Source organism: Ascaphus truei, chromosome 10 (assembly GCF_040206685.1).
Source record: "Ascaphus truei isolate aAscTru1 chromosome 10, aAscTru1.hap1, whole genome shotgun sequence".
NCBI classification, from domain to species: Eukaryota; Metazoa; Chordata; class Amphibia; order Anura; family Ascaphidae; genus Ascaphus; species Ascaphus truei.
This window is the reverse complement of record NC_134492.1, coordinates 18,601,817-18,621,404: the sequence shown is the minus strand read 5'-3', so window position 1 is coordinate 18,621,404 and position 19,588 is coordinate 18,601,817. Positions and strand designations below refer to the sequence as shown.

The 19,588-nt window shown below is 40.6% G+C and overlaps 1 protein-coding gene across 2 annotated transcripts in view; it reads right to left on the bottom strand.

Annotated features, from left to right (window-relative positions):
* The window catches only part of USP24 (ubiquitin specific peptidase 24), a 101,139-nt gene that overhangs the window by 60,440 nt on the left and 21,111 nt on the right, over positions 1-19,588 (bottom strand). For both annotated transcript variants that reach the window (XM_075616049.1, XM_075616048.1), the window contains exons 2-10: positions 12,688-12,853; positions 5,894-5,961; positions 5,293-5,436; positions 4,621-4,743; positions 4,028-4,063; positions 3,385-3,450; positions 2,668-2,733; positions 2,051-2,125; positions 760-918 (exon numbers count right to left, since the gene is read on the bottom strand). In XM_075616049.1, the coding sequence (XP_075472164.1) occupies positions 760-918; positions 2,051-2,125; positions 2,668-2,733; positions 3,385-3,450; positions 4,028-4,063; positions 4,621-4,743; positions 5,293-5,436; positions 5,894-5,961; positions 12,688-12,853 (903 nt within the window). The remainder of the gene's footprint in view (positions 1-759; positions 919-2,050; positions 2,126-2,667; positions 2,734-3,384; positions 3,451-4,027; positions 4,064-4,620; positions 4,744-5,292; positions 5,437-5,893; positions 5,962-12,687; positions 12,854-19,588) is intronic.

The following is a 19,588-nucleotide window of genomic DNA, read 5'->3' as shown; positions in this document are numbered from 1 at the left end:
AGCCCCTCATTGAAATAATGAATAAAACATTAAGATGTAGATCGATGTGTTACAGAAACACGTTTGAGTTAATTCAATTCAACTCTGTTTTTTTACCTCTTCACCACCCTACGGTATGTGAGACAATAATATGTAAACGAACAGTCGTGGCAATTGTCATTGTTTGTTAATGAACCTATGGCTCTCCTCCTCGCCAAGTCACTGCAATCATGTGTTCAAGAAGTCACCCTCCTTTTGCTATGGCAGATATGGTGGCGAATAGGACAAACATCCCCTGCACGGACATCTGCCCCGCTACTTGTAAACATTGCCACGATTCTGCTATTCTGCTAAAAAAATATTGCTTTTTTTTTTAAATAGATAAATCAAACTGGAATTACATTTATACAGTCTTGAAGGATATCCAAACACTGAAGGGAGAGTCAGGACACGAGAGATAATGCAATCTGTCTGTGGAAGTGTCGCACATAGCTGCATTGTTGGAGCGGGTAAATTACCAAGTATGAAGGGTTGATTCCAACAAAACTGCTGTGCCGGAACACAAAGTTACATAAAGCATATCTGTAGGTGTTAAAGCAGCAGTCCCACTTAGGATCAGAGAGAACTGATGGCAAAGACCGGTAAAACAGATTAAAAGTAGGTTTTGGACACAATTTTCCACAAAGATTATTAAATTCATGAAAACTAAACGTACTTTAATCTTACACAACATCTTTGCTATAACACACACACATACACACACACACACGATTAACTTACTTCTTTAAGTGAATTCATTTTTGCGCTGAAGTGTGGCGATTTCAGCATGCGCAACAAAATATCCAGGCGTAGGTCATCCACTACAGTCACCAGGTCAGGTTGGAAGCGCATGCAGAGTAATTTAATGGCGGAGAGAAGCTCTGGGATACTAACCAGCCTCTGTCAATGGAGACATCGTAATTATGTACACACAGTGTTTATATTATGCTATTACAGCTCATATCACTATGGTTGTATGCCAACCAGCCTGGAACTTCCTACTCCATTCTCCAGGATGAAGCCAACATGCTCATCCTTTGGTATATGACATGACATTTATTTACTTGGCTGGTGTGGTGGGAGGAGAAGATTGCGATGTCTCAATTGTTTCCCTGAATCGTGATCGGATTTCAATATGCTGTAGCTATGTATAATTAGAGAAAGTTGCAGACGCTTCAGGAAATATTTACTAAGTGGTGCTCTGTCATAAAACAAATTCCAGCGCCAGGAGAACCTTTGCACCCAATCTCGCATAGTTGGTTAAATCTCTCGTCTCTGAATGGTGAAGTGTTTGTCAATCAAGTATTTCCTTTCCCCTTATCCCCCCCTGTCCTGATCAGAGAGACAAAGTTAAGGGGAGGTGGGACTTTTGCCATACAAGCACTCACTGAACACAGTGACATCACTCAGTAGGGAGCAGTCAGAGAAACAAACCCCTCCCAAGTATCCCCTTAAAAATACATTAAAACTACTTATAGGTGCTAGATTTGGGTATAAGATGTATCCAATACCCCCAGGTGAGACTGGCATTAGCTCACTTTGGATCTAGAAGGGATTGCCCCTTTAATAGATGCCCTAGGCGTCTTTCTGCGCTGGAATGTGTCTTATGGAGTAGCACTGCTTAGTAAATATGGGCTTTTGCTATTGTATGGTGTTGTGTGGATCTTTAATGCTGCTGTACATTTTTGCTATTCTAGAGAGCAGTTTTTGAAGCACTAAACATAACGGTCTATGGATCAGCAACGTTCTATCTGGACATTGATTTTTTTGAGGGGTCAAAAGTCGACGTAAATATATAGTTATAATCTTGAATGTCTTGGTGAATCGTATTGCGTCTTGCATTGCCAAAATAAACATGATTTTATTATGCTTAGCTGAGGAAACAAACTTGGATTGAAAATCGGAAATGTAGAACAAATAGAATTAGATCAGGCAAATGCAGAATATTTATATTTTTTCAGAAACTACAGAAGGATTTTTGTCTATTACATATGACATCAAATGTTTGATAGTCGTTACATAAATGTATTACCTTGTCTTTAAGGTCCTTCTCTTCAACATTCTGCACATACTTAATCATCTTGTGAATAACCCGATCCAGCATGGGCTGAATCAAACAAACAAAAGCCAACGTTACAATGTTTACAAGAAATCTATAAAAATACAAACTTTTTATGATTTGGTTATGTAGAGAGCAATGAAATAATAATAATGACTATTAAACTGTGCAGCACTACATAAGAGAATAGTCCCTGTACCGTATCCAAAAAATAAAAACATTCCAACAACGTATTTTAAACCAAGATGACAAGTCGCGTTTTCTACCCATTTCAAACACAATTAAATCTGAACATGTTCTGGGTAATTTCAGTGTTCAATATTTTAATTTCTGTTTTCCTTTAACAAGATAAGTTAGACATGGGAATTATCGCCACACGGCAGTAAATATTCCATCAGAATTGTGTTTCAATACATATGTTAATTTCTCATTTGTTAACTAGAAACACACACACACAATTTATCATCAAGTATATACATGTGTTTATATCGTCTATCTAGATGTATATAGATATTAATCTCAGTTAAAGTGTATAATAATAATAATTAAAAATAAATTTAAAAAAGTGCAATACAGTACTAATGTATTACCTGTACAGTAGCGGAATTGAGGTATTCTGCACACACCCCCAATGGCTGAACTAACGCGGACACGGCCTGAAAAAACAAACCAGCATTTTCTTTAGAAATTGCAACACTTGCTGTGTCTGGCACAACGCACAGCGGCAGTAATTCCATGCTCTGCAACAGGCTCCAGGACACATGGAGGCTAAGGGTACTGTAGGAATGGAAAGAGAACGACATAGTAGTATAGAAAGAGCTCTGGTGATTGTGGCGCTGTGTGAAGCTCCGTTTGAAAACGAAATGACGCGTGCCTTTTATCACCCTTTCTTCACTTTCTCTACGGAGACATGATAACTCTATGATTTTGCAATGGCAATGCAGTGTACTAATGGTGCCATGAGATCTTTGCTTTAGTTTTGAGATTTTAGGAGTAAATACTAGAATATTAAATTTTTGTCTGTCGTACTGTTTTATTGCGCTGCCATGGACAAAAAAAAAAGGAAATGTATTAACATTTTTCTGAATATTTTTCTCCCACTGAAAAGTAAATATATTAATTGACCCATTAAAAAGGCATTCCACACACTCCGTATAATCACCATCCTAAAATACAAAACAAGATGATATTCATTTGGCTTAGACTGCACTTTGGGCCTTATTGCTTGCTCGAACAGTTGTATAGACAAATAAAAACGCTTGCTGCAAAATAAAACAAATGAAAGGTGTTAAAACAATTGGACTTACCCCAAGTTCTATCTCTTCAGAGTTAAGTTTGGATTGAATGGCTGCAAACCCACCCAACTCTCCGAACTAAGGAAAACAAGAGTTAATTAGTCAAGTCACTAACTACATTAGCACATGTACCATATATACCCATCCTATATACCAGCGGTGCTCAAAGTGGAGGGCGCAACGCAGGCGGTTGCAGAGGTCCCGCCCTCTTCCCCAAGGCATTTAAATTAAATGCCGGGGGATCACGTGCGGCCTCTAACTCACTTACCGGGATTCAGAAGAGTTGCTGCGACGCGTCGCCATGGCAATGCGTCATATGACGCAGCGGTGTTATGCAGAGTGACGTCACACGTCCGTCTCCATGGCAAAGGGTTCACGTCACATGATTCCGCAGCGTCATTTGACGCCACCAAACAAGGTAAGGGGGGGGGGGGGGCGCGAGAGCGAAGGGGAGCAGCTCCAAAAGTTTGCGCTCCTCTGCTATATACTGTAGCAATGTTGCTCAACTCCAATCTTTGACTGAGTCACCTGTGCTGAAGCAGGGATATACTGAAAAAACCTGGCCTGCTGGGTGTTCTTGAGGGCCAGCGTTGAGCACCACTGCTATATAGGAGAATAGTCCATTTGCACAGATCACTGAACAATCCACACTTACCCTGTTAACTAAATCAACAAGCCAGCCATGGGGTTCCTGTGAGGAAAAAAAACCACTACAAGTCAAGAACATAGAATGGCAGTATCTTACAAAAACCAATCATTTCAGACAAAATGTAAGAATGTCGGATATCTGTACTATCTTTGTATTGCACTAAAAACATGCGAGTTTTATGGTAGTTAAAACCAGAGACAGAACATAAAACACAGACAAAGCTCAGTTTTAGCACATCCAGTGAAACTCATACACGGTACAGTGCCTAAATATATATGTATAAATATCTATTAAGTAAAATGGTCTTTTGGTTTGACATTTTTGGCCAAAATTGTTGTAAGCCCCTGAGCCAACTTCACGGCAGACCACAATTCAGGGGTCCCTAACGCTAATATGAATTCTTAATAACCTGTGTAATAACAGGAAGAATGATTTATAGTGAATCTGTCAATATTAGTAGCACTAAAAACATGCGAGTTTTATGGTAGAACAGGAAATATTTGCTACAGTTCAACTTCTATCATTTTATTTCTTTCTGCCCCTTTATACATTTGGAGTAGTTCCAACACTATATCTGGAGAGGAACAATGTTCACCCACCTTCTGCAGGCCGCTTGTAGGCGACACGGCATATGCATTTCCTTCGCCAAACACTTCTGCCCAGTTCTTCTGAGACACTTTCATTCGGTTCTTGAAATGGTACTCATTGTCAGGGTTAAAAGCCTGGCATGCAGGAAAAGGCAGTTACATACAGGTCAGTCACTAGGTTGTATGTATGGGTTGCGCACAACATACATGAATGATTAAAATAAATGCAAGCCAAAGACTACACCATGAACAAATATATATATATATATATATATAAAATCTACCTAAACATCACAAATTATCTCTGCTGTAAACATTAAAAGTCATGGCGTCCTGCTGCACAAAACGTTTTAGGTTTGCAACAATGAAATTACTCAACCCAATCTCTCTTTTTTTTTTAAATGTTTGTTTCGTAATTTAAGATATGCTAAAAAAAAATAATGATAAAAATATATATATATATATATATATATATATATATATATATATATATATATATATATATAAAATTAAAATATCTTTTCCCGTTTCAAAGTTGCAATGAGTTGAAGTTGTTAGAAAATGTCCATTCTTGAAGCGTTCTTCCAAAATATACTTCGTCATCAACATTTTTCAATTTCAAGGTTGGATAGGCAAAAAAAAAAGGATGGTGTGCAGATCAGACAGGATTAGCAATCACATTACCATGGTAAGAACACCCAAAAGACCAGCAGGAATTGGTTCCTGTTTAATTCGCTCTGCAACCAAATCAACTAGTAGCATCAGCATGTTGTAGATTCCCTCGTGGATCTCTGTGCCCCATTTATGGACAGCACTGGATGTCAACAACTGCAAGAAAAGGAGCCAGGAATTGAACTTTTTATAACTAAGGACACTCACAAACAGGTTTTTCTCACGGATAGTGAATTATAATTAAAACAGATGCTTTATCTAGCAGACTTTTTTTTTTTTTTTAACTGAATTCAGACTATGCCTGATGACATAACAAAATTGGAAATAAAATATAGTTTAATTAAAAATGTTTTCCCCCCCAACATTAGATTCAGGGACATGACCATAAATCGTATCACTCTCATAGCTTTGTGTACTTAAATGGGGGGGTGGGAAATGGAAATCTGTAACACACAACTCTCTTCCGTCTCAAACAAAATTATAATATAGAAAATCTGGGAGGCATTGTTTGAGAAATAGAACAGAACATAAAATCCTAACCAATGAACTGTTTTGTAAGATGAAGCAGGCGTCTTGGGTTAAGGTGGAGCACAACCACATGGACAGGTCTCACCTTTTTAAACGCCTCTGGCATACATCTGTCCATGAATCTTTTGCAGTTTTCATCAGAATCAGAGAGGCCTGCACAGAACAAGGAAGAATACACAGAATTACGACTTTAGTCTTCTCCCTCATCTTGCAATATTATTGTTATGTAACAGAGCATTTTAAAACCAACCAAGTATTTAATTAAAAAAAATATATTTTTTGATTCCCAAATGAACAACACATACCATTTACTTCATAGGGAAACTACACCTGTTCTCTTCCTTACTGTTTCCATGTAACCATAATGCTAAGGCCCCGCTTCCTCAGTCAGCGTGATCGCACTGCATGCAGGCAGCGTGCTGACAGGCACAGACCGCTATCTGCGGTCTGTAGGGAGCCGGAGCGGGGGGGGGGGGGGGCGTGGTTTGAGCAGGGGGGGGGGTGGTTTGAACGGAGGGTCCGTCCGTTCGTACCCCCTCCCCTCCTCCGGTGTGCAGGAGCCCGGCGATACGATCACGCTCTGGCGTGATCTGAGCCGGCAAAAAACTGAGATGGCAAAAAAAAAAAAAAGCCGTGACACAGCTCAACAGGCCACCTCCCTACAAGCTCCTTCCCTGCTCACCTCCTCATTGGCTCACACGCGCACCACGTGACACGTCAACGCTCCAGAACACCATCTTCTGGTAGCGCTGGCCGGCTGACGCGTCACAGCACGTAGTGAGCCACGGAGGGAGGAGGCAGCGGGTACCAACAGATTGAAGGTAAGGGGCTGGTGGCGCATGCGGCCGCACGCAGCGGGACCAAGGAATACGGTGAAGAAAGAGGACAGGATTGTGCGCTTTCAGAAGTCAGAAGGATTAGCAATGAATCTCATTGCACCTAAGGCCGCATCCATAGTGGAACGCGCTAGCTTCTGCGCTCCTCTGTGACCTGGCGTTGCGCTGGAAATACAAACTTGTTTGTATTGCGAAGCGCCGCTCTCCCTGTAGCGTATGTGCACTATGACACCAATTCCAGGGCCATGTTTAAGGTATCTCATCTGGGTAATGGATACATTTTTACCCAATTCGGACACCTACAAGTATTTGTTAAAGTGAGACTTGAAGGGGTTTGATTTATTCTGGTTATTCCCTTGTGTGATGTCACCGTGTTCAGAAAGTGCTTGCACAGCCAGAGTGCTCTCTTCCCCACCATTTTATTGGCTATATAATAAGGACTTGGTGGGATTAGGGTAAAGAAAACATTTGATTGACAAACACTTCCGCATTCAAAGTCTCCATAGAAATTGAACCGCCTGTGGGATTGCACCTTTAAATGATGTCACAAGGATAGGGGCTTCCTGTTTTCTGTGCGAGTAGCAGCATGCCTTTAAAGTAGTACTGTAGTTTCAAATGTAATAAAAGTTTAGAAAAGGAGAGAAAAAAAAATCATCTGGATCTTTGACCCATATTGCCCCCTTTTGAGGTTATTACAAAACTATAAACAGTCTGATACATATTACGCTGACTTCATAAGCATAAAAATGACTGATCATCACAGGCTCATACAGAGTTGTGATTTTATTTTTTAGTAAGAGGCATTTTCACACTTTGACCACATTTGAGTGAGACCGTTATGCCCTAATTACATCTGTTTGGTATAATGTTACACCTGGCTTTATTTTGGAGTTGTTGAAATTCGTTTTAGCCCACAATTTTGTTGCTAGAGGATATTCTGAAATAAATAAGGGCACGGCAATGGGGACTAAATGCACTCGGCTGTATGCGAACTGGTTTCTGGGGTGGCGGGAGGGAGGTTGTACTTTCAAATGAGCTGCAACGTTATACAACATGTTTTACCTGGGTTGAGATTCAACCTTTTCCTGAGGGAAGGTTCACCTCCTACAGCCCCACAGAAATTAATTTTCTAGATTTGTGCATTTTTATCAATTCCTTAGGGCAGTTGGAAACAAGGAGACTGCCACTAATTAAGTAATAATCCCAGAAGAAAAGAGCATTACTGGCCAATAATGCCCTGGCTGGAAGAGTTGAAGGGCCGAGGCGAAGCCGAGGGACTTTAACCCAGCCAGGGCATTATTGGCCAGTAATGCCCTGTTCTTCAGGGATTATTACTATTATAGGCTAAGTGTAGGCTTATTTCATAAATAAGACACTTTTGTATAGTTATATAGATTTTTTTATTAAAATAAAATGGTAAATACATGAAACCACCTCTATATACGCTTACACTGCAGACATCTATATCCACACACTGCCGCCCCGTGTGTACACACACACACACACACACACACACACACACACACACACACACACACACACACACACACACACACCCCTGTATTAAATTTAAGGACATACATTCCAGACACTTTTTGAGCACCCACATCTCTATATCTATTGCTAAAATGTATCAAGATTGCATTTGGATTTGTAGAATTCAGAATCATTAACCACCAAGCTAAAAACACCAAAGCTAAAGATTCTCCACTCAATAACTAAATTCTATATGCCCGAATGATGTAACTGACGGAAATGATGCTGTGAAAGACGTTTTCTATTGTCTCTGATTAAAATGAGAAAAGAACCCGGACTGTGGACTATTTGAAATATATTAAAAAGGTGGGACATTTATTTGCACCCATCTAATGAGCATGTTCGCAGATGTGTGTTAAGTGCATACTGTAGTTAATGATAAACAGGGACCAGAGGCTCTGTAAATGTACACATATTTGATATTCCTTTGATGGTGGCAGCATTAATGCTGGTGCATTAATGTACATAGCGCTTCACAGTAGTAATACACGTGACAATCATATAAGCTGTGACAACTGTCTCAGTAAAAGGGACTGAGGTAACCGTATGGCGCTGCCTGGGGTGGAGATTTAGAGACAACCCATCAACAACGAGAATGTCAGTGGCTTGAAAGGCTCGGCTCGTTAATTCTTTAGCTTGAAAAAAAGCATATATCTTTTCTATGTTGTAGCATGTATAATCTTTATATTTACAAAAAAAAAAAAGGTTATTTAAGGACCTGTGTGACGTCCTCAGATGGGGACACCCGACATGCTACATCAATGCCAGTCTTAAGATAAAGCTGCTGCTCCCCAGCAACCTACCTGCTGCAGACACCAACTTACCTCTAGTGTTCTTCGGTATATTGGGAACACTGGGTGGATCCCCTACTTGCCAGCACCTTTATACTAACTGGCCGCAGTGCTTTACATTGCGATTGAAATGCCATTTGGTATATACTTGCATAATAACTGTGGACTTGTGGTATAGTTTGATGTAATGTTATTACTGGCTGTTTCAGATGCTGTGTTATTGAAGCTATATGTGGTGTGGTATATTTGTAATTATTTTTTCATATACATTTTTCTATGACTGTCTAGTCCATGTATATCTATCTTAATATGCATAAATACACGACAGGTTTTTTTAAAAATATGTTTTTGGATCAAGTTATTTTTGATGCCAGATGCAGAACGTTTGTACAGCTGTGAGGGTGTCGCAGGTATTTATTGGCAGTGTGTTCTTTGAATACGTACTGTTTATCGATTGTAATAAAGCCTTTTTGCACTATTGATATTCCATGAGTGCTTGTATAGAGGTACTTTTATTTGATCAAATGTTATTACAGTGACCAGAAATGTTGAGACTGAACAGCTCGAAGTCTGTTTTATATATACACACATTGAGGAGTCTCTTGTGTATTGTTTATAATCACTGCATTTGTAGTTAAAATCAATACTCCATTATGTTCATGGTAAAATCAGATAGGTCGCACAATGGAAACGAAATATCTAAATACTGTATCCATGCTCTCCCAGCAGTCAGTGTGGATTGCACCAGTTTTTTCATTCGCCCTCTCGTGTGTGCTTTCTCCATTTGTCTATCCTTTAAAGTAAGGGTAGCCCACTCCAGTCCCCAAGGGCCACCAGTGACAGAAAGGGGCCAGGGACCAGTATAACAGAGGTTAAGTCCCGTCCCAGTGGCTCATTTGGCCAACAGACCCCGAAGCTACCCAGTTTTAATGTACAGTGTAGCACCTTGCATACCCTGTAACGCTCTTTTATTCCTGTTGTTAAATGTAATAAAGCTTAAAAACGGTGTTTGGTGTAACTATAAAGCAGAGCCAGAGTCTCTGGGCATGCAGGGCTGAGAAACCCTTTGTGCAGCCTGCATATTCAGAGAACATAGTTGCTGCTGGGACAAGAGGTGCAGGAGACAAAAGAAATAGCAGGGGCCAGCCAGAATGGCGCCAGCCCACCGGGAGATATTCTGTTGGCCAGGGGAAGCTGTTGCCGAGTCCCTCTGGTAGGCATTGCTCCCACAGACCTTTAACTCTCCTGAAACCCGCCCCCAGCCTTGATTAGTCCATGGAGACGAGCCCTCGCTTCGCTATTGGTCCATGAGCTGAATCCGCACTCTGGTCGCCAGCCCCTCTACCAGGGCTCAGTTGGATCCTGATGTGGAGGTGTACTAAGCGGTGTGCTCCAAGGGTGTGCCGGAGACACCTGAAAACGAGGCAGGGTGCCAATCCGAGAGGGAGATTTGAAAGTTCTTTTGCCCTACGGGACTATAGCAGAGCCAGAGAAGTGGAGAACAGGACTTTCAGCGGAAGAGTTGAAAGTGTTTTCCTGCAAATAGCACCAGAGAGGTCTGGACAGTGTTTATCCCCACAGGAGTGGAAGTGGAACCCGGGTAAACCTTGGAAGTGTGGCGTGGCACCTAGGTAGCAAGGATTTCCCCTGTATTCCCAGTGTTGGTGAATATAAGCTCCATTTGTGATTTTGTTCTGTACTTGCTGGCTCCAGCTAGAATAAATACAGTTTATTTAACTGCTTTCTCCTGTCTGGTGCCTTGATCCCGGTGACAAGTTCTGGTCTTCTGTGACACCTCCAGCAGGTCAGGTTTTAGGAATATCCCCGCTTCAGCACAGATGGCTCAATCAGTGGCTCGGCCATTCTGACAGCCACCTGTGCTTAATCAGGGATATCCTTAAAACCAGACCTGTTGGTGGCCCTGAGGACTGGAGTTGGCCACCATGTTTATTTGAAATTGATGATAGTTAAAAGGTGGAATTTATCAGTCAGTATATTACGAACATTGGTTGAATCCTTATTTGTTAGCATTATATGCGGAAGAAAACACTACAGCAAAAGAAAAGTTCTATTCAATGGGTAAAAAGTTGTGGGGGGAGTCATGGAATTATTGCTTTTTTGGATATCAAACAAACCGATTACAAAGCAACCATAAAACCAAAATATATTTAAACACGGTTTCTAGTAAATCTTCACTTTTGTCTATTTATATAGCGTCATTAATGTACATACCGTTTCATAGCAGTAATACACCTGACAATCATATAAATGACAAAATATAAATAACACATAAAAGGGGAGAAGTGTTTCAGACAAAAGTACCATTTAGGAAGAGGAGTCCCTGCTCCGAAGAGCTTACAATCCAATTGGTTGGTAGGAATAACATACAGACACAGTAGGAGGGTGTTCTGGTAAGTGCATCTGCAAGGGGCAAAGGTTTATGTATGAGGTGTCTATCTAAATAACACAATGGCTGAGTATTTGTAGAAGTGATGGAGACATTGGATTTTCCAAAACCTAATAAATTCAGGAATAATACTAGTCTTGCATTTTCATCCCCTCCCTCCTTTAGTCCCATGGTCCTGTTGCTTGAACACTGGTGAATTACTTTCTGGGATTAGTTCTTGCCATTCTACGTGCCAGTATAGTGCTTCGTTGGTTGAAATACTTCAAAAAGGTACAGATAGAAGCAGCGGTGTTCTGCCAAAAAGGCAATAAGAATGTAAGGTGCATCGCATTGTTATTTAGGCAGATGAGCTACACAAATCTTCAAGGTTTCAAAATCATTTGTACACCCGTTTTTTTGTAGTTCCTTTTTTATTTTACATAAAAAGGAACCAGGAGAGATCAACATGATCCCCGCTGGGGACCAATAGGCAACGAATGATGTTGCAGCTTTTTACTGGCAAGCAGGACCTGCCAGAATTGAACGGCCATGTTGTTTCCCAAGAGGAAACCCACGCTCCAGCAACTAAAATGATAATTATCTCGGGAACTGGAGGCTCTCAGATTGATTTAAAAATAATATTTTTTTGTTAAAGCACGATTCAGCTAGCTCCAGGGGGGCCCGAATCCTATGTAAAATCAAAGTCCCAGACGGTATTGCTGCTTGAAGGAATTTTCAATTCACTAACAATTTATTTATTTTCTTTTAAAGATAAGGCTTTTGTAATGGCTGACTGATGTTTAACATGAGTGCAAGCTTTTTTTTATTTTTTTTAAACATCCGTTAGGGATTAAAAAAGGTATCACTTACATTCCAGTCTCTTCCATTCCAAAAGCATTTTTCTGCCTACTCTACTGGCCAACACGGTAAATACCTTTATATCACACAAACTGAATCATAACCAACATTACTGTACAATATATTTTTTAAAGCGCTCATTTTCAAATTCCTTTGCATAAAAGGTGTCAATATATTTTGTTTCCCCAACTTAACAGGTATATCCCTGGAATTCTGCATGTACAGTACCTCAATGAGAGGAAAGAGATAGACAAGGGATAAGGCTTGACTCTCAAAGGGGATGGAACAGCCAACCTTCAAGAGTTGCAACATAACAAAACAGTATGCAATATCAACAAAACAGAGTAAATAAATGAATTGAAACGCTAGACACGACGACACATTTAATTGAAGGATACCAATCACATAGCAATCCAAAGACTATGTCAATGACAAACTCTCTATAAACCAAACGATGACAATAAGCGCTTACCAATTTTCGCCAAGTACGTGGATGCTGTTAAACACTTTCCCAGGGACTCCTCTCGTTTGTACGGTATGGACCAGTGGTCAGTGAGCACCCGACTTTCCAGCTCATATAGGTTTGTGGTGGGAAATTCAACGTTTTCTCCAGAGCAGTTACCATTTTCGTCGTTCTTCTAACAAAAGAAAATAAAAGTATGGTGAATGAAAGTTTATTTTTTATGCTGCTGTAGCATTCATCATAAAAGAAACAGCATGGTGCCAGTGAAAGGGACAGTTCAACAAAAGGAGGTAAAAATACGCAAACAACTTATCAGTGCAATTTGATTCCTTAGAAAGGATTCAAAATCACCCTTGAAAGCAGCAAAATGTGTGATTTTTTTTTATCAGTTCTGTAGTTTTGGATAAATTACTTTTTTTCATTCAACTATTAATGCCATTTTTAATGAGTTCTAAAGCATCCTTGCAAGGCATGCAAAAGCACAATATTACTGACAATCTCCACCAGAATACATCAAACCCAGCTAACTTCTGAAGGGTTATCAACAATATATTCCAGTCTTCTAGCCATCAACAACCAAGTAATATCACTAAGGGGGATATTACTCTGACAAACCCCACTGACATTGCAAATGCATTCAATGATTACTTTGTGGGGTGTGCCACTAACTTATTAGCGAAACGCAGCCCAAACCACAAACCAGTCCCACCCCCTCCCAACACTGCCCACAATTTTCAATTTGGCCCAGTACCTGAAGAGGAGATTATACAAGCGCTCCTCAAACTAAAACTAAGCAGCCAATTTGGACCCGACTTACTACAATCTAGGTTCCTACGACTTGGTGCCCCAGCCATTGCCAAACCAATTGCGTCCATAGTCAACTCTATCCTGTCTGCAGGCCATATCCCTAAGACCTGGAAAACTGCCAGAGTTTTCCCAATCTTCAAAAGTGGGGACAAAAACACTGTCTCAAACTACAGGCCAATCTCACTTCTCCCAATTCTATCCAAAGTCATGGAAAAATGTGTCCACTCCCAATTAAGCGATTTCTACACCAAGACAAATTTCCCTAGCCAATTCCAATCTGGGTTTCGTCCCAAACACTCCACCGTAACTACCCTGCTAAAAGTTTGCAATGAAATCCAGTGTGGAATGGAACGGGGACAACTCACTGGTGCAGTATTCCTAGATTCCTAGTATTCCTAGATTTTGCAAAGGCTTTTGACACAGTTGATCATGCTATCCTGCTTAACAAACTTCAGAGCTCTGGAATAGGGAAACATGCTTTAAACTGGTTTCAGTCCTACTTATCAGGAAGATCCCAACATGTGTCCATCTCAGGCTCTAACTCCAACCCCCTGGATATCACCTGTGGTGTCCCGCAAGGCTCTGTTCTGGGGCCCCTACTCTTCTCAGTGTTCATTAATGATCTTCCCACAGCTTGTAAGGAAGCCTCAATACACATGTATGCAGATGACACAATCCTATATGCACACACCCATAGCCTCTCTGACCTTCAACACATACTTCAGTCTGACTTTTTGAGACTCGAAAACTGGATTTCCCAAAACAAACTGATTTTAAACACTAACAAGACTGTAACAATGGTATTTGGAACCAAGACTAAATTTGTAAAGCTTCCAGTGACTGAGCTCCAGATTAGAACCAACGCTAACACCACCCTAACACCTGTCACTAGTTTTAAATACCTGGGCTTATGGTTTGACTCCCACTTAACATTCGGGATACACATTGATACCCTGACAACCAAGACCTATGCCAAACTAGGGGTACTTTACAGGAACAAATCCTCCCTAAGTCTCCTGGTCAGAAAGCGTATCGCACAGCAGATGCTAATGCCAATTATTGACTATGGAGACATAGTATATGGCTCGGCTCCTCAAACCCACCTTAGCAAACTTGACACCCTCTACAATTCAATTTGTCGTTTTTTTCTCCAATGCAACTACAACACACATCACTGCGAAATGCTCAAAGAACTAGATTGGTCAACACTAGAGTCTAGGCGCAAAGTTCACCTTTCCTGTCTTGCCTTTAAATTCTTCATGGGCAAGCTACCCAGCTACCTGAACAAGCTCCTCACCCCTACCACTTGCAGCACTTATCACCTGAGATCAGACTCCAAAAGACTGTTCATGGTCCCAAGGCTCAACAAAGTATCCGGCCGTTCATCCTTCTCCTTCCGTGCACCCCAAAACTGGAACAACCTACCAGAGACTCTCACATTCACCTCCAGTTTAAGTTCTTTCAAATCTAAGGCTGTTTCACATTTTAACCTGGTATGTAACTGTTTCATACGCTCATAATATATATTTTCTTTAACTGTGCACGCAATGTATTGTATATAATGTATACCTTGTTCATTTATGTAACTGTACTTGTAACCATGTATTATTTGTTTTACTCTGTGCCCAGGACATACTTGAAAACGAGAGGTAACTCTCAATGTATTACTTCCAGGTAAAATATTTTATAAATAATAAATCCTTTGAGTTCTATCGCAGGATTTCGCCCACCTCCCAAGCAGTGCAAGATCTTTGCAACATTTTCCTGTTTGAGATCATTTGTTGCCAATGTTCCCAGCAGTTTGAGCGGCAAACTAACAATAGAGGTTACCTTCAGAATACATTGCAGCTGCTAAATTACACTGACTGAAGTATTGATTGAAAATGAAAGGTTGCCATTATGGTAGGCACACAATCAGGATTTTGACAGATTTATAACAGGAGCACTAAATGATTGCCGCTTAGGTAAGAATGTAGTTATACATTGTCACAAATAAAAAGAAAAAAAGGGGGACAGTAGTATTGCTGCGTTAAAGTAGCTTTTATATTTTGGTATTTTGTGAGGAATTGATGTTTAGCTTCTCTCAGGGAACACAAAGGGGTTTAGCTACATATGTTGATCTGTTTGACTATTGATGACATCATTAATTTGCAAACAAAGAGCAGAGCATTTTACCAGTGGCTAATGTAAAAAACGGTAAAGTCCCTTCAAAGCATTTGGTTTACCCTGCAAATATCAAAACATTTAAATATTATGTAAAAATACGTAAGACTTTTCCAATTCTTTAAAGGAGCAATCCATGCAAAATCCTATGTGTGTGTTTTATTTTTAAATAAATCAGTTCTGTAGTATTAAATACTACCTTTTTTTATTTTAACATTTAACTGCAATTTTTAATGAGTTTAAATATAATGAGCCTCCTTTGATTTCTATAGCAAGTTTTAGCACACTTCCCCAGCAGTGAAAGATCTTTGTAACACTTTCCTGTTTGTGATAATTTGTTGCAAATATTCCCAGCAGTTTGAGCTGTAAACTGTAATAGATAATGTTAATATAAGAATACATTGTAACTGCCAAGTTACACGGACCGAAGGATTGATATCATCATCTATTTAAAGGCTTCCACTTAAGGGGGCTTCGCAATACTTTAGTCTGTTTTAGAACTACAATTAAATACAATTATTTTTTACACAAAAGACAGACGGGAAGAACCAGAGGTATAATAAATGGCTGCATTAAATGAACAAAGGTTATACACATTCAGTTTACAGATATTTCATGGACAGTCAGATATGATTATGGGCATAAGTAACATTTACAGTCTGGATTAGAATTGAGTTAGAAGAGGTAGGATAGACATTCAATGTGTAGAAGAGGACCCGGTCTCAATGTGCTTACATCCTATAGGCAGGGTAAGTTGACATTGGGTACAGGGGATGAGGTTGGCGAGTATTGGAAGCAATAGAGCAGCTGTAATATAACCAATCAGCGAACGGCGACACCCTTTGGCTGCCCTTTGGGGCGACTCAGGTGTTGTGTCTCAGATTTTGTGTAAATAAGAAAAAAAAGCAGCATGGCAACACATGCAGTCAGATATGCAGGGGGAGGGGCCGATTGACCACAGGTAGTCTTTGAAGTGGCTTGTGTCCTCATGCTGTTAACTCATTCCACGCTGGATTGGTGAACATGGGCAGTGAATGCATACTGGGGAGCCTCCCTTAGGCTGAAGCCCCAGTACCTCCGCTGCACGCGCGCCCGCGAGATTGGCGGCGCGTGCAGCCGATTCCCCGGTCTGCTGGGAGCTGCAGACCAAAAGACTGGGGGGGGGGGGCTCATTGGCTGAACCACCGGGGGGGGAGCGTGGCTTAGCGCTCCGTAGCGAGTCCTGCAGGAGCAACTCGCGCCACAGCGCTGCGGCCCCCCTTCGCAGCGGGCCCGGCGCCATTGAGGGGAGGGCTCTCGTCCCTGCAGTGTCCGCCACAGCGGGCGCTGCAGTAGCCAGCAGGGACCAGCCCTTAGGGAGATGCCTTTGGGGCAACTCAGGTGTTATGGCCCGGAGATTTGAACCAGAAAGGCAACAATTTAGTGAAGGAAAAATGGAGGATAACCCCCTAAACTAGTGCTCAAGGTAATTCTCAAAGATGCATCCACATATATTAGTCACTTTGTAATGTTAGTCCACAAATAATGTTTCATTTATAAGTGCACAAATGTTGGTGTAGCCAGGTAAATGAATGTGAGTACTGACAAGAAAATGGTAATTTATGCTCACAGTTAAGGGTATATAAATGGTATTCAGGTATATGGGATGTCAAGGAAACCCATGTAAAAGGGGAAACCTGACCACTAAATCCAGTAATCCAAAGACCCTTAGAGTTAGGCCTCTGATGTATAGATACAAACTAATATGTATTTACCATGCAGGAATCGAACCCATGACCCTTCATACACTTTTAGGGATTATCTACCACTACACCATACCATTTAGTGAACCCTGGGAAGCAGGATTTCGCTGATCTATCACGGGAGAACAGTTTAGGTAATTAGTTTTCAATAAAAGGCTGCATATATTAAAACAAAGATTTAAAAAATAAAAATAAAGCTGATTTGATTGCCTCTTTAAAAGGGTACAATCTGCTATATTTAACCTATTACAAATGCCACGGTCTTTGGTTCACTTTTGTCGTAGAAGGGACCCCCCCACCTCCCTTTAACCAGTCCATGATGTGTAACATGCTGTAAACCCTCTTGCAAAAACAGGCTTCCAAGTACACCTCTCAACCCCAGACTAAACAGTGTAAACGCACTTATATTCAAACCGAACATATCGCACCTAGAAATTCTAACAGAGGAGAATATCTGTCCACTAATAATACTGAACCAAGTAAAATAATAAGTTAGCGGATTCACATGTTGTAAAGGGAAATAGTGCTACAGTAAGTAACCGTTTGGTTCACCCAAAACATACCCCCTACAAATACAGACAACTGTGTTTATGTTTGAGCTCATGTTTTTCTGGAGCATTGCACAACCTCTAGCCCACAATAATTAGACATTTCACACAGTCGGTATTTATTTATGTTGATTTAGCAGGGGGTATTATAAACAGACACCTGCATTTATGGACCGTCCATGATGTAAGGTGACTAAACTTCCGAAGGTTCAAAGTGTATTCACACAGTATTATTTTGTACTGAATATGTTAATGTTGAGGGAAAGAGATCCCAAGCAGGAACTGCTGTTTTAAACTGCGGTCTTTAGTATAGATCAGACACCGTCATTTTGACTTAAAGCCAATTCGGAAGTGGTGGAAGCAATTGGCAGCAGCATGTTCCAACATGAACAGAACAATACATGCCCCAATTGGGCAAGGATCGTGTGCTGGCATGGTGTGTTTGTAGCCTACAGCCACCCTCATGCATTAATAGGGTCCCAAAGCAGCACAGAGATGCCTTGTCAAATTGTATGTGATTGGGGAAAGGAACTTTCTACATACAGACTCCTCACAACAGCAGTGAAAGGCGACCTCACCTGACCCTTTCTGCTGTCAGAACCAAGACCCACACAGGAAGCTGTTCTCACCAGCAAACATACAAGTTAAGCTGGGTGAGAATTTTCCTTAAACAGGTTATCACAATACCTCAATAGACTGCAATAAAAAAAAAATTCCGGTTAACATTACCGATGACTGAATTCCTAATATGCAGCGTGTCATTGAGACCACTTTACTGGGCTAAAAGGAGAGAGATTATAAAGTATCTTATTTATACAGTGATGCTACTGATTAATTCATGAGAGACAAATCATTAAAGCAAGACTTCCTGCCATCCTGGCAGCTGGAGTAAGAGACAGCACTACAGTTTGAGATGTCAAGGAAAACGAGACGCCTGTATCCAGTAAACACAATGCATTCCAAAACGCTTTCATGAGAGAGACAAAAGGCATAATGTGTTACTGTGTTTCTCATATCACCTATGCTCCTACGCAGCACGTACAGGAAGTCTTATGTTCTACTCGGATGTTCCTTCCTATTTCACAATAGCAGTTAGCCCTACATTAACACATTAAAGCCTTCTGATGGAAGAATATGCAAAGAACTTGGCAGCAACAGTTCGCTAGGACAGTCAAAAACAGATCACAAAACAGATCACAAGCAGTGCAACGCCGTTTTCCTGCTCAGGTCCATTTAGCAAAGTTATTAATGTGGTTTAAAAAAAATAAAAATAAAAAAAAAACATTATGTCCACAGCATAGTCATTTGATTGTGCAGCTTCAGTGGTTTCTCTAGTTTTCTTTTAATCACCAACAAAATGAATCTAAGGAAATGTACCCTACAAGCAGTCCGGAGGCTGTATCAGCGTGAAGTGCAATCACAACCACTTCGGGCTGCAAAGTGCGTTCAAAAGTACATAGCAATCTATATGTATGATTTTTGTGTGGGAATTTAGCAAATTTATAGCGAGATTGAAATTGTACAAAAAACGAGAAATAACAAACCGGAAATTGTACAGTTCCCAAATGGTACAGTATTTAGTACGCCAAATGAAAAAGTTTCCAGTTATATTGGGAATGATCAAGTGCTTACTTTAAACTTATTTGTTGC